We start from the raw sequence: 16,670 nt of genomic DNA, 5'->3' as shown, positions 1-16,670 counted from the left end.
CTCAATCCAATTCGATTGCTTGTAACTTTTATGAAAATGAATATATTGTAAAGAATACTTTATTAAATCGAAAAAATCGGAAGTTAAGAAACGTAACATACTCACTAAGCACATATATCTTTGGAAGCATTGGAAACGAAAAATCAGATATCATTATATACTATTCAACAAAGAATAGAGAATACTTTTAAAACACTCAAAATTTTACATTTTTGGATCATCAAAAGTTGGTAAAAAAAGTGATTGATTAATTACAACTATAACTACGTTTACGCAATTATAGATCGGGATTTATATTTCTGCATTCAACAGTCTGCAGCTCAATACAAAATTTTTTCTCAAAAAATTTTAATACTTTTATGAAAGTACAGTGTTTTCTATAAAACGCCCTTTAAAAATTTTTTTAGAAAAAAATTTTTCTTAGTCGAATTATGCAACTTTGAAGCTAAACCTACATTTCTTATCATCAACGCTGAAATTTGGCAATAAATCAAAAAAATTTTGCAAAAATTTTTGTATCTTCTCAATTCTGCAGAATTAAATTTATAAATAATCAAAAGCATATTAAAATACTAACTTTGAACATCCAAATGCTTTTTGCGATTTTTTGTCGATATTTAAAATTTTATTATAAGAAATGCATGTTTTAAAGTCTAGTAATTAATCGATCAAGAAAAATCGTAAGAAAAATTAAAAAAAAATATTTTGCAAATAAAACTTTGTACTTTTTTGTAAAAGCATTAAATTTTTTGTCGAATTGCAAACTATTAAATGTACGTAATTTTAGAGAACCTAACAATGTGGTATTTAAAGATACTGAGCGGTAAAAATAAAAATTTTTTTGAAAAACAGCCAAAAACATGTTAAAATACAAGTTTCAAGTTCGAAAATGCTTTTTTATTTTTTGAAAAATAAAGGCTAAATGGCCAAACTTGAATCTTAAATACTGAAATAATTCCATGTAAATTTATATATCATAATCCTTCAAACTGCGCACCGAATTTATTTTCAGATTTCAAACGCAATCCTAACAAATCTAGAGTAATTTCACAAATTAAATTGACAAGCAATTTAATAATAATGATGCTCGTAAGTATATCTCTATAATAATCTTTAAGCAACTTAAATCTATAAATAATTTTATTGCAAAAAATATTACCTTGAGCGAGAATCGTACCTGAATGTCATGCATTGAGTGCGTGACATCCTTTATTTCTTGTTTTATGTTCATATCGTGATTTAAAGTAATACTGTATTGTTTTTATATTTTTGTCTGTGATGATTTTTCTCTAAGTTTCGACGATTTGAAAATTGTGCAATTTTGAGCGTTTTGAGTATGTTCTTTAATTTTTATTAAGCATATGTGTACCAATAGAGTAATATCGCGCGAAGAATTAATAATTATCATATATATCATATATTATCTGTTCAATATTGCATCGAATAATTGTTTATAATTAAATGTAAAAAATTGTTGCAATTAAATATAAATTAAATTAAATATATTAATTCAATCAATGTCAATAATAATTTATAATAGTTTGGAATTAATAAATATTACGAGCCATGTACACACTTACATATACATTATTAATAGTTTACTTATGTAACTCTTTTTTTTTATTTTTTATATTTTATCGTATACCTAAATTATTCAGCAAATGATTTTACAATATTAGTTCATTACCACAGTATATTCGGTAGCGCAACTCTCTGTGAGCACCTTTGACGTTAGTGTTGGACAAAATGTAATGCGCATACGTGAAATAAGTAAATTATCTAGCGTTCCCACTGTTACCACCAGAACTTCTTTCTCTTTTTTTCACTCTATCAAAATTCCTCGCAAAACTTACTAGATTTATTTGTATCGCAATCCAATGAATTCATTGAAGTGAGTAAATGCTATTGTAGGAATATATTGGAGCAGATTAGAGCATGCGACGCGTATAAACCTAATATTGAAATAATTTAAATTTGACAAAAATTAATAAAAATAAATTGTAAATATATTGAAAAAAAAATTTATTGAAAAATTAGGAAAAATGTTAAATTACCTTAAAAATATATATTTGTATAAAGAAATGTTAGATATCTATGAAAATATTATGAGAAAGCTGATGTAAAAGAAATTTATATACATATATGTCCGAAAAATAAATTTAAATTTCAATAAATAAAAACATTATAAATAAAAACATTCTTGCTCGGTTTTTTATGTTACTTTTTTTCACTTTTTCACTTTACCATTTCTTCACAAAAATTAGACAAATCTCTCGAGGTTTCTCACACATTTTACCAAATTGATAATACACGTTAAACTTCCCTTTAAATTTCTACTCTGAACCATGTATGTTTGAAAGACAAATGTTTAAGTGGAACATTGAAACGCTCATTTAAATAGAGAGAGAAAGAGAAACAGAGAAGGAGAGAGAGAGAGAGAGAGAGAAAGAGAGAGAGGAGAGAGAGAGAGAGAGAGAGAGAGAGAGAGAGAGAGAGAGAGAGAGAGAGAGAAAGAACAACAAAAGAAGGAGTAAACGAGACGGCAACTTACTGATTTCACGCATGCGCATTCCATTTTAGCCAACATAAAATCAAAAGAGTTGCACTACTGTGTACACTATGCCATTATGTAATGAGACAATTAATATGATACAATCTGTTGATTCTCAGAATATGATACAATCTGTTGATTCTCAGAATATTTTGCGCTTATAGGATAAAACTAATATTGATTAAAAAATATTTTTATTATCAAAACATGTAAACATTTAAGGTGATCATAAGAATTAATTCTACATAATATTGGCTTTTTCTAAACTTTTAACACTAATTATTGAAGAAGCATAGAAGCCAATGCAAAATATTGGTGCAATAGACTATTTATATTATCATTTACAATGATAAACATTTCAATTTTAGATTATCCTCAAGTCATTTTCAGTATTAAAGTAACAATTTAAAACATATTCGTCATGTATTATACATTACAACGCATAGATTATAATGTCAAGTCATTGATGTGCGAGTTGTTTATTATTCTATCTACTTCAGTTCTAATTCATTTGCATTCTGAGGATGGCTTGGTTATTCTGTTCGTAAAAGTATTAAAGTATGATTATAAAAAAATTAATAGTTTACGAGTTAATAAATATTTTATGTCAATATGTGCCAGAATAAAATGTAAAATATCTCGTCACGTCGGTTTTTTGATATTACCATCTTAATACTTCTTTATGCTGAATAATTAGAGGAATCATGTCGTGTAAAAAAAATCATACAATTCTATTAAAAAAGTGATGGTAATCTTCATATCCTTTTGATGCCTTCATCTAAAAAAAAACCAATATACGTCTCGAAACTCTTCCACTTTCATTTGAAACATTTTCTTATATCATCAAAAATAAGCGAGATATTTTAGATAGTCGATTTAAGTAGACCACGTTGTACATATAAACACACATGCACACACACACACACACACACACACACACACACACACACACACATATACACATTATATTATACATATACGATGTATCATATTTCTGAGTAAATGACATTGGAATGTATAAGTGAAGGTAATTATCCTTTTATGCATTTTTATAAAAGAATTTAATTTATTAAATTCTATATAGATTAAATGGACTACTCGACTATATTTACAAAATCTTTCGAAATTTTCCGATATTTAAGACACATAAGGAATAGTACAGAATTATCTAAATGTTCGGAGTATTCTCTCTGCGCGTGTATCTCTTTCTGTCTTTCTTTACTGCTAAGTTGTTTAAACTTAATGTATAATCTTTGTTCAAAAATTATACCTAAGGAGTATCTTTTAATAAATACAATAATATATTAATGATTAAACGAAAGTTTTTTTTCATGGGAAATTGGATATGACAATAAGAAAACCTTATCAATTCAATGATTAAACTTAATTTATGGTATAATGATACAAAAAAATAAGTTTATCGTGCTAAAAAAAATGGTTTTTTATACCAATCACATTTATCAGATAATAGCAAGCAAATAATCATGATATGTGCAGATAAGGAGAATGTAGTTATTGCTCTTAATAGGACTGATTATGTTATCAAAATGGAAACATCACGTGATACGCAATTTTAAAACGTAATCCGATAAATTGTAATGAAAAATTCCGTTATTAAGTTTAATGTAATTTTAACTACATAGTTTTTGCATAAAAATTCCGAAGATATTTTATATTTACTATTACATTCATTTATTTCCACAATTAGTAACAAGTACGTAACAACGGCATCAGTTACAACATTTACGATTAATATTACATTTTCTATATTTGTACATTAATTTCACTTATTTGGAACAACATTAATATTAATTAATATTAATGTAATAACATTACAGTAAAATTAACATTAATTGAAGTAACTATAAGATACATATGCAGTGTTTGTTGATATTTATCAGTAACTCTCTTTCTTTCTCTTTCAAGCTTGTTTCCTTTTATGTAATTTATTGTTAAATGTGGTACATATCCGATAATAATACTTAATAAATACTTTTATTATTAAGAATGTACTTAACAATATTACAATAAAATTAAAGAATAAAAATGCATAAACGTCGATTAGATTTTGTTCTATCCAGCTTTGATACCTAAGAGGAGTTACTAAAGTTCCATTTGGATGTCGGACTGCATATTCAATGCCCCAAATAGCTAAATCTAACGGCGGTATCGGTCGATCTCGGAATTCACTAGATAATTGCTTCATATTTCTTGTATATCTGCACCAAAAATGTTTTACTATTAATATTGTATAATATAAACTTACATTCGAATATTTTAACTTTTAAATACCATATAAGCATATCCAACATTTTCAATGTTTTTAACTGTTTATGACTTTTAATTAACTTTCATTCCTAATTATAATAATATTTATACTAATAAAAGTACTTTAAAAATATAGCAAGGTGACGTCAAATGATATCTTAGTGACATATTTAATATCAATGGATGTGTTCTGAAAAATCTAATCAGAGAGCGCTCATTAATTTTTTAATATCCTACATTACACTCAGATCCAGCGAAAAATTAAAAACAAGAATCAATCATATTAAAGAGTAAAATAGTGAACGCTCACTAATCTCTCTCTATTGAACACAGCCAATATAACGTCACCTTGCTACTTGGGATATCAAGCTTAATGAAAGCAAATCACAGAGTATTAATGAAAGCAAATCACAACGCATTAATTTTACTCTAAAAAAAATGACTCAGCTGCCAATCACAATCACCAAATAATTTCAAACTCTATTTCTGCAAAATATGTTGGCATGCCACTTAACCTAAACTTCGTTAGAAGAAGCTTACGAAGAGAAGAAGCAGAACAATATGCAAAAATGCAGCGGATGATTGATAGACTTCAAATTATCAGTACACAATAAACTATTGTTGCATACATAAATCGGTCCCAATAAAAAACAAAGTTAAGTTAGTTATGATACATATATTTGCTTGAAATTGTTATGTTTCCTATTATCGATATATCTGACGTTTTGATAGAACAATTATTTACAATATATTAATTTTTATAAAAATTATAATCAATTGAATTAGGTTGATGCCATACTTAAATATGTTATTCCCATAATGTGGTACTAATAGATTAATTAAAAATAAAAATGAGTATGAAAAGATATATAAATAGAATACCAAATTTTATAATCAGTTTTTACATAAGTGTTTAAATCAATCAAACCAATTATAGTATTATCTTATATTAATTTAAACAATACTTCGAATATTATATATTATTTGATTATGTAATTTACTGTTTAGAATAATTACGATATTAAAACGTAATCGAAATTCGATACCTTTCATTGTAAAGTATTTCTTCAACTGCATGTAATACAGTATGCGTGGACAATGTTTTAATATCTAAGTATATTCCCACATCCTTAGCTATTAATCTTTGTGCATTTAACTTTTGGTCTATATAGAAAGGCATTACAATCATTGGTACACCTTTCCAAATGGCTTCCTGTGCACTGAGAAGACCACCATGAGTCCAAATTGCTCTGACATTTTTATGAGCTGCACATAGAAATTTATTATAATAAAAATCTTAACTGTTATAATGAATATCATATATATAAACATTTTATTAGTTAATACAATACATTTTGTAATCTAATTTTGTCATTTAAAAATCATTTTCAGAAAAATTAGTTTTTATTTAAAAATTCTAACCTGATATTATAAAATATTATAAAATACAATTGTAATATTTAAAAACTAAAATTATCGACAGATATCAACAAGATACTTTAAAAAAAAAACAAAATCGTTTAAATATTATTGTGATAATAAAATATGTAAATCTAATGCAACAAAAATTCCCCAGTAAATGAGAATGAATTAACATGGAATGGATTCAAATTTCTAGGAATACGCTTTCAAGAACAATAAAATAAATGATCGCAAAGCATTTTTATTCATTTATTGGCATTGCAAATAAGTAAAGCATATTCCTATGTCTTTTAATCTAAAAATAAAATCATCTTTTTAAAAGATTTTTCCTATGTCTTGTAAAAATATTTTTAAATTCGAAATAAAAAATGCAATCCAATCATATCCAAATAAATGGAAAAATAGATCATATGCTATTAAAGTACGCATTCGAATAAATACAAACATATTAAATTTACAATCCATTTTAATCTATTCTCACTTACTCGATTACTGTGTTTTACCATATTTATTTTTAAAATAAAATTTTATTATAATTAATTATTCAAGAGCCCTTTATATACAGGGTTGGTCATATTTGACGGAAAGATGTTTTTTTTTTCAATCATGGGAAACGTCGTTACTCGATCTAACATCTCTGTCGAAAGTTACAGTGTTGCCAGATCTTTCCGTCGAATATGGCCAACCCTGTACATATATATATATATATATATATATATATATAATATATATATAAAACTAAAATATTTATATGCGCGTTATATACGGTGTCTTTCTTAAATGTACTGCGAAACTTTATTGAAACATTAAAATGATTGAAATAACAATTCGCATAGGTTACAATCTAAAAATTAATGATTTTCTCAATTATAAATTATATTCTAGTCAATATATATATTTTATTTTAAATAATATCACAAGAAAAATATTTTCAATTTCATAGATATTTTAATTGTGAAAAAAGACAGATTAAATTATGAACTTAAAAAGAATTCGCACATTAATAAAAGAAAGTATGAAAAAATGTTTATTCATGGAGAAAATATATATTAAATATCACATTTTTTTATATTTATCTAAGAATTAGAAAACGTACATAAAACTTCGCTTTGTGGCATCCATTTTACAATCATCAAATTGTCCGGTATTTCAAAAGGCACTTCAATATCTAGTTTCCATAATACTCGTTGTTTTATTTTCGATAGAGCCAATAAAACAAACTTAATTTTGTCTAATCCGATAAACTTCCACTTTACGTTTGTTCCTAACGATATTATGATGACTCCATTTTTTGCTCCATCAAGGAATGCGCGCATATCCTGTGAAATAATGATTGACTAATATTTCGATAATAACTGTATGTAATGTTTTATGTTATAGTTACAATATTGAGTAAGAAATTACAACTAACAAATACATTATATGTAACTTTATATATTTACTGAGAATCGTTCTAAGAATTCGAATGTAAATACTGTAAATAATAATTCGATGAGATCATCTCATTAAATTTCCTCAGTATATATAATTTTTTGTTAATTTTTTGATATATTTTTTGTAATTTCTATTAATTTTAAACTAAGAAGAAAAATTAGATGCATGTAAAACGTTTACTTATAGCTAGCCTTCAGTTAATCTACTTGTCGAGCGATGAAACATGATTGCTTCTTACCTATGCATCCAACAAATTACATTCGATCAGTCGAATATAAACTAGCTATTTTGTTTGATGAAAATATAATATATACAATCTCTCTTACCTCGGGATATGTTACGACTATTTCGCCATCAATCGGTTTTACGTCCTGAGCATTTAGTCCTGCAATCTCCAAAATATTCGGAGACAATGGAATCCCATACTCGAATGCAGGATGACTATTGAGTAGTACAATATCAATATCGTTTTTTTCTATTTCATGTAATGGTCTAATTGTATGGCCTACGTATTTCTCAGCAAGCCGTTGCATAATAGGCAAGTAATAGTAATGTCGTATGAAATCATCAACAGTAAAACATACAGCATTCCATGTTTTCTGCCACAAACCAATAGGTTTCACAATTGATAAATATGCATAAGACCGAACAGTTGGATAACTTGGACCTCCGATAAGATCTTTGAGCCAAGGTGCAGGGCTATACGGAATATATCCTACTATGGGTGGTTTACCTTTTGCAATCTGAAAAACAATACCCACAGAGTGACAATGGAAACAGTTAAATCTAACTATTGTAATAAATATCTAAAATAAATGAAGACAGCGTTAAGAAATTGCTTTATCTTTACCCCCCACAATCCGTATAAACATTCAGTTAATGTAATATCCTGTAATATAATATCAAACTCGACAGTCTTGATCATTTCCAATAGCTTTTTCGCTTCTTTAGTTTTTATCACTGTGTCACATGCATGAATTCCCCATTGATATGTAGAATACATCATATAGAGTGCGCTATACTGTTCCCATTCAACCGGATTATAATCCTCTTCAGATTCTTCTATTGCTTTCATCAAACCATCGAATACCTGAAAATAATGAATATTCTTTGATGAATATTCTTACTGTTGATGAAAAAAATATAGAAATATGAAAATATATTGGGAGCTCAGCTAATACAATGATTTGAGATATTTACAATATCGAATAATCTATTAAAACAGAAAGATTACATTCTTTCGCATTTGTTTCACAAATTTAAAATAATTAATTTATATTCAAAACGTTTCAAGTCCCATAATATTTACTTACATCGTACGTCAAGTTCTGCGCAAGTTTATCTTTGATTTTAGTCTCATGTGTGCTTATTACATGTACATGATGGCCTTTTCGAAGCAATTCTTTAATCAAATTTGTCGTCCAGACATGATGGCTGGGCGATGGAAAAGGCTCTATTAATAAAATTGATAATGCTTTCGATGTTGTCACGAGGATTAAAATACAACACACAAGGTGGAGCGACAAAATGAAATAACTCGACATTGTTGTGGCAACTTGAAAGTCTTCTAGTCTTTAAATCAAATCTCAAGATTAAATGCCTCAGTATATTTTGGTGTATTTCCTCTTGTCTTCATGCTACAATCAACAGATTTTATTATATTAATTGTCTCATTACGTAATGACATAGTATATATAATAGCGTAACTCTTTTGATTTTATGTTGGTCAAAATGGAGTGCGCATGCCTGAAATAAATAAGTTGCCCCGTCTCTCTTTTCTTCCTTTTTTTATTGCTTTCTCTCTCTCTCTCTCTCTCTCTCTCTCTCTCTTTCTCTCTCTATATAAATCAGCGTTTTAATATTCCTTTCAAGGATTCCACTTTCACTCACAAATTCGTCTTTCAAGGATATATAGTTCAGAGTAAAAGTTTAGAGGGAAGTATTACGTGTATTATCAGTTTGGTGAAATGTTGTGTGTGAAACGTCGAGAGATTGGTCTAATTTTTGTGAAGAAGTTAAAGTAAAAAAATAAACAAAAGTATCATAGAAAACCAAGCAAGAAAAATTTCTTTTTATTTATTGTATTTTAAACTTATTTTTTGGACATACTAGGTGGGGTGAAAAGTAACCTCCTTGGGAATGAAAAAAATTTTTTTCTTATGCAGAATCTCGCCCAAAATATGGCGTGTTCGCTCAGTACTAATCTTTGTAGCATCTGCTAGCTCGCGCACCTTCACTTTCCGGTCAGCCAACACCATTTCATGTATTTTTTTGACATTTTCCTCGGTAACCGCATCGGAGGGCCTGCCGCTGCGGACTTCATCGGTAGTGGAGTTGCGGCCACCACGAAACTCTCGAAACCAATATTTGACGGTGTAATCTGACGGAGTATTAGCCACATAATATTTATCCAACTTTTCTTTTGTTTCCTTCGCCGTTTTGCCTCTCAAAAAATAATGTTTTATGAGAGAACGAAAATCGTTTTCGCAAACACGTCACAACAATCAGCTCTCAAAACAAAACTAAGGGCAGTATCGCACTGCCACTTGGCATGTCTGCCTAAATATGAACGGACTACAAGGCACCATAAACTTTTTTGCAGTAGTGGCGCATTCTGACGGTCAAGGAGGTTACTTTTCATCCCATCTAGTATATGTATAAAACGTATATGTCTTTTATATTAGCTTTCTCATAATATTTTCTTAGATATATAATTATATAATATTGTTTTATACAAATATACATTTTTAATTTAATATTTTTCCTAATTTTCCTATATTTTTTTCTGTATGCTTTTTTTGTGTATGTTTTTTTGTCTTTATTTTTCAATATATGTACAATTTATTTTTATTAATTTTTATAAAATTTAAATTATTTTATTTCATTATTAGGTTTATTCGCGTCCCATGCTCTAATATGTTCCAATATGTTCATACAATAGCGTTTATTCACTTCAATGAATTCGTTGAATTACGGTGTGAATAAATTTATTGAATTTTGCGAGGAATTTTGATAGAGTGAAAAAAGGATAGTTATATATGTTTACAAGAGAGTATTAATATACAAGTACTAACAATACAATTTTTGTTGCTTCATTTCACATGTTGTTATCTTATTTAACAATGTTTAGATTTATTATCTTTAATAATGATTATGTACGAGTTGTTTCCTGTGATCGACATACCATTCGAATCCATTTAAACAATTTTTTAATATAATTTGTACATACACCTCGGAACTTCTTCATATTAAAAACATTCAAAACTTATCATATCCTTTTTATTCAATATTGGTAGTACGGTTTTTTTTTATTATTCATTTTATTGGGAATATAAGGATTTTGATTCAACACACATCAATTATATAAATAATTGATGTGTGTTGAATCAAAATTCTTACATTCTGAAGAAAGAATCCTTAATTCTTACAGATTTAGTGATACCGATTCGAAATAAAATATACATATATTTAATATGTACATATGTATATGCATATAGCAATATGTTTATATAGAGTAAAGTCACCTAATGTGAGATCACCTTTTTTAAAAGATTTGTAATTTATTTAATTTGCAGCCTTAACTCCTATTTTCTTGTTAATTTTATGAAAAATATATTCAAGATTTTTCACCTAAAGTTAATGATCGATAGTAACTATACTTTGTTGTATGTGAAATTTTTTATCGAAAGTGCTGATTTTGCTCATTTAAAAAATGGGTTCCTTATATAAAATACAAGGGTTTTCTTGTATAAGATGGTATCTCATAACAGAAAACTAAGGAACAAATAAAGATAAACTTTTTATACAGGCTTTTATTATATTACATGCAAGTAGCAACAAAGTTTGAATGTTTTACATAATAATTATATAATTTTTTGATGGCTGTGTATGTGAGTATGTGTATATGTGTGTGTGTGTGTGTGTGTGTGTGAGTAATCTTAACAATAGAATCGTTTTTTTAACATTTCGTTCAATAATAGATTTGAGATATTGAATCGTTTAGATGCTCTCATATAACTAGGAATATCTTGAGTATCTCATATTACGACTTCCATGCCTGGCGGTTTCATGATCACCAAATCTAATCTAATCTTTATAGTTAAACAAATCATTATGTCATATGTTTTCCTATTAATACGACTTTACTCTGTCACTGTATACAGACTTTATTATGAAATATTTATTTATTTTATAATAAAACAAAATTGAAGATTAACCTTAATAAAATTCTACAACATTCAATTTCAAAAATCTTTTTTCACAACTACACGCATGATCTAATAATGAGTTTTCTCTACTAAATATGTTTCATTCTATGAGTAACAAGTTCATAATAAAATCACATGTGCTTATTAATTTAGCAGAAATCCCCTATATCATATTGTGAATCCCATAATAGGCGACCTTACCCTATATATATATATATATATACAAATATGTTTAAATACACACAAAAAATGATGAAAAATGATTCTTAAGGAAATACATAAATGCTTTAATCCAAGAATATTTTATGCATAGAATAGTGCCAAGAATAAATAATTTCTGAATTAACAATAAATTATTCATAAAATAAAAATAAATTTTATTCTTAATTAAAAACAAATTTTATTTCAATAAAAGAATAAAGTTGCACTCGTTCAACATTAAATATGCTTATATTAGTATTATTTTTTCTTCAATGATATTTTTTGTCAACTTATTTCAAACCCTCAGTATGCTTTTTAATAACATCAAGATGACAGAAACCAATGCTGCAGTGTGTAAGTGACGATAGTTTTGTAAATGAAGTGCCACATTTATAGAGCATGCCTCTTAATGTGCACGGGATACAAGATCCCAAGGAAAAACTGAATTAAACTTGGATTATACCCTTTACTAATGTAGCTAAGGCAAATGAAATGCGGAAACCGTTCTACCAACCTCCGTTGCTGTATTGCAAATAAAGATGTAATCACACGGTCAACTTCGTCACTATGTTAGAGAACGCTGGCTGCATATACAGGCGGATCCGCCGCGATGGATTCATTGATCATCTCATCTATTTAACTGTGAGTAGCAGATCCGCGAATCCGCCCGCGTGTATAGGTGCGTCTTCGTCGCAGTGACAAAGTCAACTGGCTGATCGCGCATTCCCATTTGCAATATAACTGACAGAAACATTAGGACGAGCTGAATATTTCATCCATCCTTAAAAATTGAACCACATTTAGAAGTATGTTCCACGAATGCAACAGTTCACTCACAAAACCACCATCAATCGTCATTCACTACACCCATACACTTCCAACATCTTGATATTATTAAGGGGTCCTTATACACACCGCCTGCGAATTTTTAAATTTATGATTCTTAATCCAAGAATAAATCGTTTCTTAATAATGCGATTGAGTTTGTTAGAACCATATAATGATTTTAGAAATAAGAATACAATTTTAAGAACAAAGTAGACTTTGCATAAATTATTTATTAATGTCAGTGAACATTAATAGTAAAAAGAACATTTTATACTTAAATGAAAGTAAATAGAAAGTAAATTCAAGAATAAAGATATATGTGAATCAAAAATTTATTTTTTTCTTTTGTGTATATGAATAAAAATATATTATACATATATTGTACATTAAAGACATAGAGAATGGACTGCGCGATCCGTATGTCAAAATGATTGAAAGTAAGAGAGAGGAATCATGGAAGACTTTCAATATGTATCTCTTTCAACGGTGTAATGGGAGAGAAAATGAAAGAATGGAAGATTGGTCGTCTTCCACGATACATTTCTCTCATTATTGTCGACCACATTTGAAAAAGTTGTATAACTAATTTCTGTATATTTCTGTATATTTCTAGATATGACTAAAATATTAATGCTTTATATAAAAGAGACACCAACTAATAAATACCAACCAACTTCGACACTAGACACTTCTCAACAAACAAAATGTCACTTTACACAGCAGCAATTGCACACCATTCTGCTCTTTGCCTTTATTATCTATTACGTAACTGATTTATTTCCGTCAGGGACGCGATGTAACGCATGCCTGGTCATGCGTTGCTCGCTAGGCATCGCGTCCCTGACATCAGGAAATAAGTCAATTTAGATTAATAGATAACTAAGCGATGCTAGAAAATAAATCAGTTTACGCGTGGCTCGCTTATTCTCTGACGCTAGGAAATAAATTAGTTTAAGCGTTGCTCGCTTATTCTTGAGAAGTACGTCTTTCAATAGGGACAATCGAATGTCACCCCATCTTCCCCTCTTACTGAGGGATGTACGACTTTTCACGCGAACCAATAATTAATCACTTAAATTTCGATTCAATGTCGATTTCATTTCTGACCGGGCATTGCACACTCGATAAGCATCGCGTCCCTGACGTCAGAAAATAAGTCAATTTACTTAATAGATAACAAAGGTAAAGAACAGAATATAAGCAATTATTACAGTGTAAAATGTGACATTTTTTAATTGAGAAGTGTCTAGTGTTGAGTGTCTGGTATTTATGTATTTTTCATATAAAGCATTAATATTTAGTCATGTCTAAAAATATACAGAAGTATATAGAATTGAGAAATTAGTTATACAACTTTTTCAAATGTGTCGACAATAAAATGAGAAAAAGGGATCGTGGAAGATAACCAATCTCCCTCTCATTCTCTCTCCCGTTACACTGGTGAATGGAAAGAGATACAGATTGACAATCTTCCATGATTTTCTCTTTTACTTTTATCAATCATTTTGACGCGCATTCTTTATGTTTATATATTTCATATACATGTATATTTATTTATATATTTAAACATATATATATATATATATATATATACATATATAAACATTGCTATATGCATGTGTATATATATATATATATATGTATATATATATATATATATGTTAAATATATGTATATTTTAAACATATAAAAAGAAGAGCATAAAAAACCACCGTACAAGTTATAGTCTGTGATATTTAATTATCATTACATTAATTAAAACATTAGATGTTTCGGCCACAATCTGGCCATCCTCAGTAATTTCATAATATTCTTAAAACGCAGAGTTACATATAGCTGACATTAAATTCAACCGTCGTATGATATAATTATATAATCGTGTTCTTTCATATGTGAAGATGCCTCGTACAATAATGTTACACCGCCAATATCATATCACGAAAAGTGTAGAATGAGAATTTCCAGATTCTAATTTAATATGCGTATCATTAATATCTTCTAATCGAAATGTGTAAGAATAGAATCGTTATCTGTTTTACAGTAAAAAAATATAATTCTGGAAGATATTTAAACTATTTTTCGAATCATCCGTTAGTACATAAAAGGGACATAATCATCGGGCAATTAGATAGAATTTTGCTTTTATCCAAAATTTCATGAAAAAAACATCTCTGATTTAATTCACACTCTTTTAATGAATGGTTATCCTCTTAAATTTATATTTTCAACAATAAAAAATAGAATAAAAACCTTGGATAGTAGAACTAATTTAGATTAAAATCGTGAGGAAAATAATAACGAATGTGATTCTAATGCTAATTCAATGAAAAAGTTTTTCACAATACCATATTTAAGCAAAGTATCTGCAAAATTCAAAAAACTTTCATTCATGGCTTTAATATAACTTATAAATCTATGAATAAAATAAATACATTTATAAAAACTGGAAAAGATTCTTTGCTTAAGGATGACCATCGTGGAGTAGTCTACAAAATTAATTGTTTAAATTGTGATCTTCTTATGTTGGCCAAACAAAAAGGAAATTAAAAACTCGTATAAAAGAACATAAGGCTGACATAAGAAAATTCATTTCCGAGATGTCAGTGGTTTCACGTCACCAGTTGAATGAGATGCATGAATTGGATTGGGATAACATAAGAATTTTAGACATAGAACAATCATTAATGAAAAGAAGAATTTCTGAAATGATATACAGGCCAAATAAGTGGTATCAAAAAGCAAAGTGACACTGAAGGTTTGCCTGATGTTTATCTGCCTCTTTTTAAGAAAGATCTCTCTTACATTTAATAAATAATTCTAGAACTTTCTAAATTTTTGACTCATATATATAAATAGTGGCAAAATATATGATATGACAAATAATAACACATAATATCACGACAAATTTCCATCTGTGCAAAGAATGTACTTGAGATTCATCATTATATTTTTTTGCTGTAAAACAGGTAACGATTCTATTCTTACACATTTCGATTAGAAGATATTAATGATACGCATATTTGTTAAATTAGAATCTGGAAATTCTTGTTCTACACTTTTCGTGATATGATAATTGGCGGTGTAACATTATTGTACGAGGCATCTTCACATATCAAAGAACACGATTATATAATTATATCATACGACGGTTGAATTTAATGTTAGCTATATGTAACTCTGCGTTTTAAGAATATTGTGAAATTACTGAGGATGATGAGATTGTGACCGAAATGTCTAATGTTTTAATTAATGTAATAATAATTAAATATCATAAATTATAACTTGTGCGATAGTTTTTTATGATCTTCTTTTTATACGTTTTGAATTATAAACCACGTTTGTTTTTATGATGTATTTTTATGTATATCTTCGAATTGATATCACTCAATCTGTAAAATTTGTAAGAATTCAGAATATAAGGATTTTGATTCAATGTCAATTAATAATAAAAAAGGAGTCTTATTACCAATATTGAATAAAATAGGATATGTTAAGTTTTGAATGTTTTTAATATGAAGAAGTTCCGAAGTGTATGTACAAATTATATTAAAGAATTGTTTAAATGGATTCGATGTGGTATGTCGATTATCATCGAGGAAAACTCGTACAAAATCATTGTTAAAGATAATAATTATAAACGTTGTTAAATAAGATATCAATATATCCAGAGAATGAACTAAAATTATATTGTACTTGTATATTAGTATAATACTTATAAATATATATAATTCGATAAGTATGTCATATTCAAAGCTAGA

The 16,670-nt window shown here is 27.9% G+C and overlaps 1 protein-coding gene across 1 annotated transcript; it reads right to left on the bottom strand.

Moving 5' to 3' along the window:
• Window positions 1-4,219: 4,219 nt before the first annotated feature.
• Window positions 4,220-13,723, bottom strand: LOC105145942 (UDP-glycosyltransferase UGT5). The gene is made up of 8 exons (XM_011055859.2): window positions 13,583-13,723; window positions 12,599-13,002; window positions 8,989-9,312; window positions 8,526-8,765; window positions 8,002-8,418; window positions 7,338-7,560; window positions 5,866-6,085; window positions 4,220-4,770 (listed from the first exon to the last, which is right to left on the bottom strand). The coding sequence occupies exons 3-8, from the start codon at window positions 9,217-9,219 to the stop codon at window positions 4,473-4,475; spliced, it is 1,629 nt and encodes a 542-aa protein (XP_011054161.2). The 5' UTR covers window positions 9,220-9,312; window positions 12,599-13,002; window positions 13,583-13,723; the 3' UTR covers window positions 4,220-4,472.
• Between the last annotated feature and the right edge of the window lie 2,947 nt (window positions 13,724-16,670).

The sequence above is a fragment of the Acromyrmex echinatior genome, chromosome 1, assembly GCF_024713525.1.
Source record: "Acromyrmex echinatior isolate Ae372 chromosome 1, ASM2471352v2, whole genome shotgun sequence".
NCBI classification, from domain to species: Eukaryota; Metazoa; Arthropoda; class Insecta; order Hymenoptera; family Formicidae; genus Acromyrmex; species Acromyrmex echinatior.
This window is presented reverse-complemented; position numbering and strand designations above follow the sequence as displayed.

What these genes read in the sequence shown, in the direction of transcription:
- LOC105145942 (XM_011055859.2), bottom strand. Translation starts at nt 9,219, where the DNA reads ATGTCGAGTTATTTCATTTTGTCGCTCCACCTTGTGTGTTGTATTTTA. An exon ending in GTTTATACGGATTGTGGGGG is followed by an intron (nt 8,419 to 8,525) that starts GTAAAGATAAAG and finishes ATTGTTTTTCAG; the next exon opens with ATTGCAAAAGGTAAACCACC. An exon ending in GAAATACTTTACAATGAAAG is followed by an intron (nt 4,771 to 5,865) that starts GTATCGAATTTC and finishes TTTTTGGTGCAG; the next exon opens with ATATACAAGAAATATGAAGC.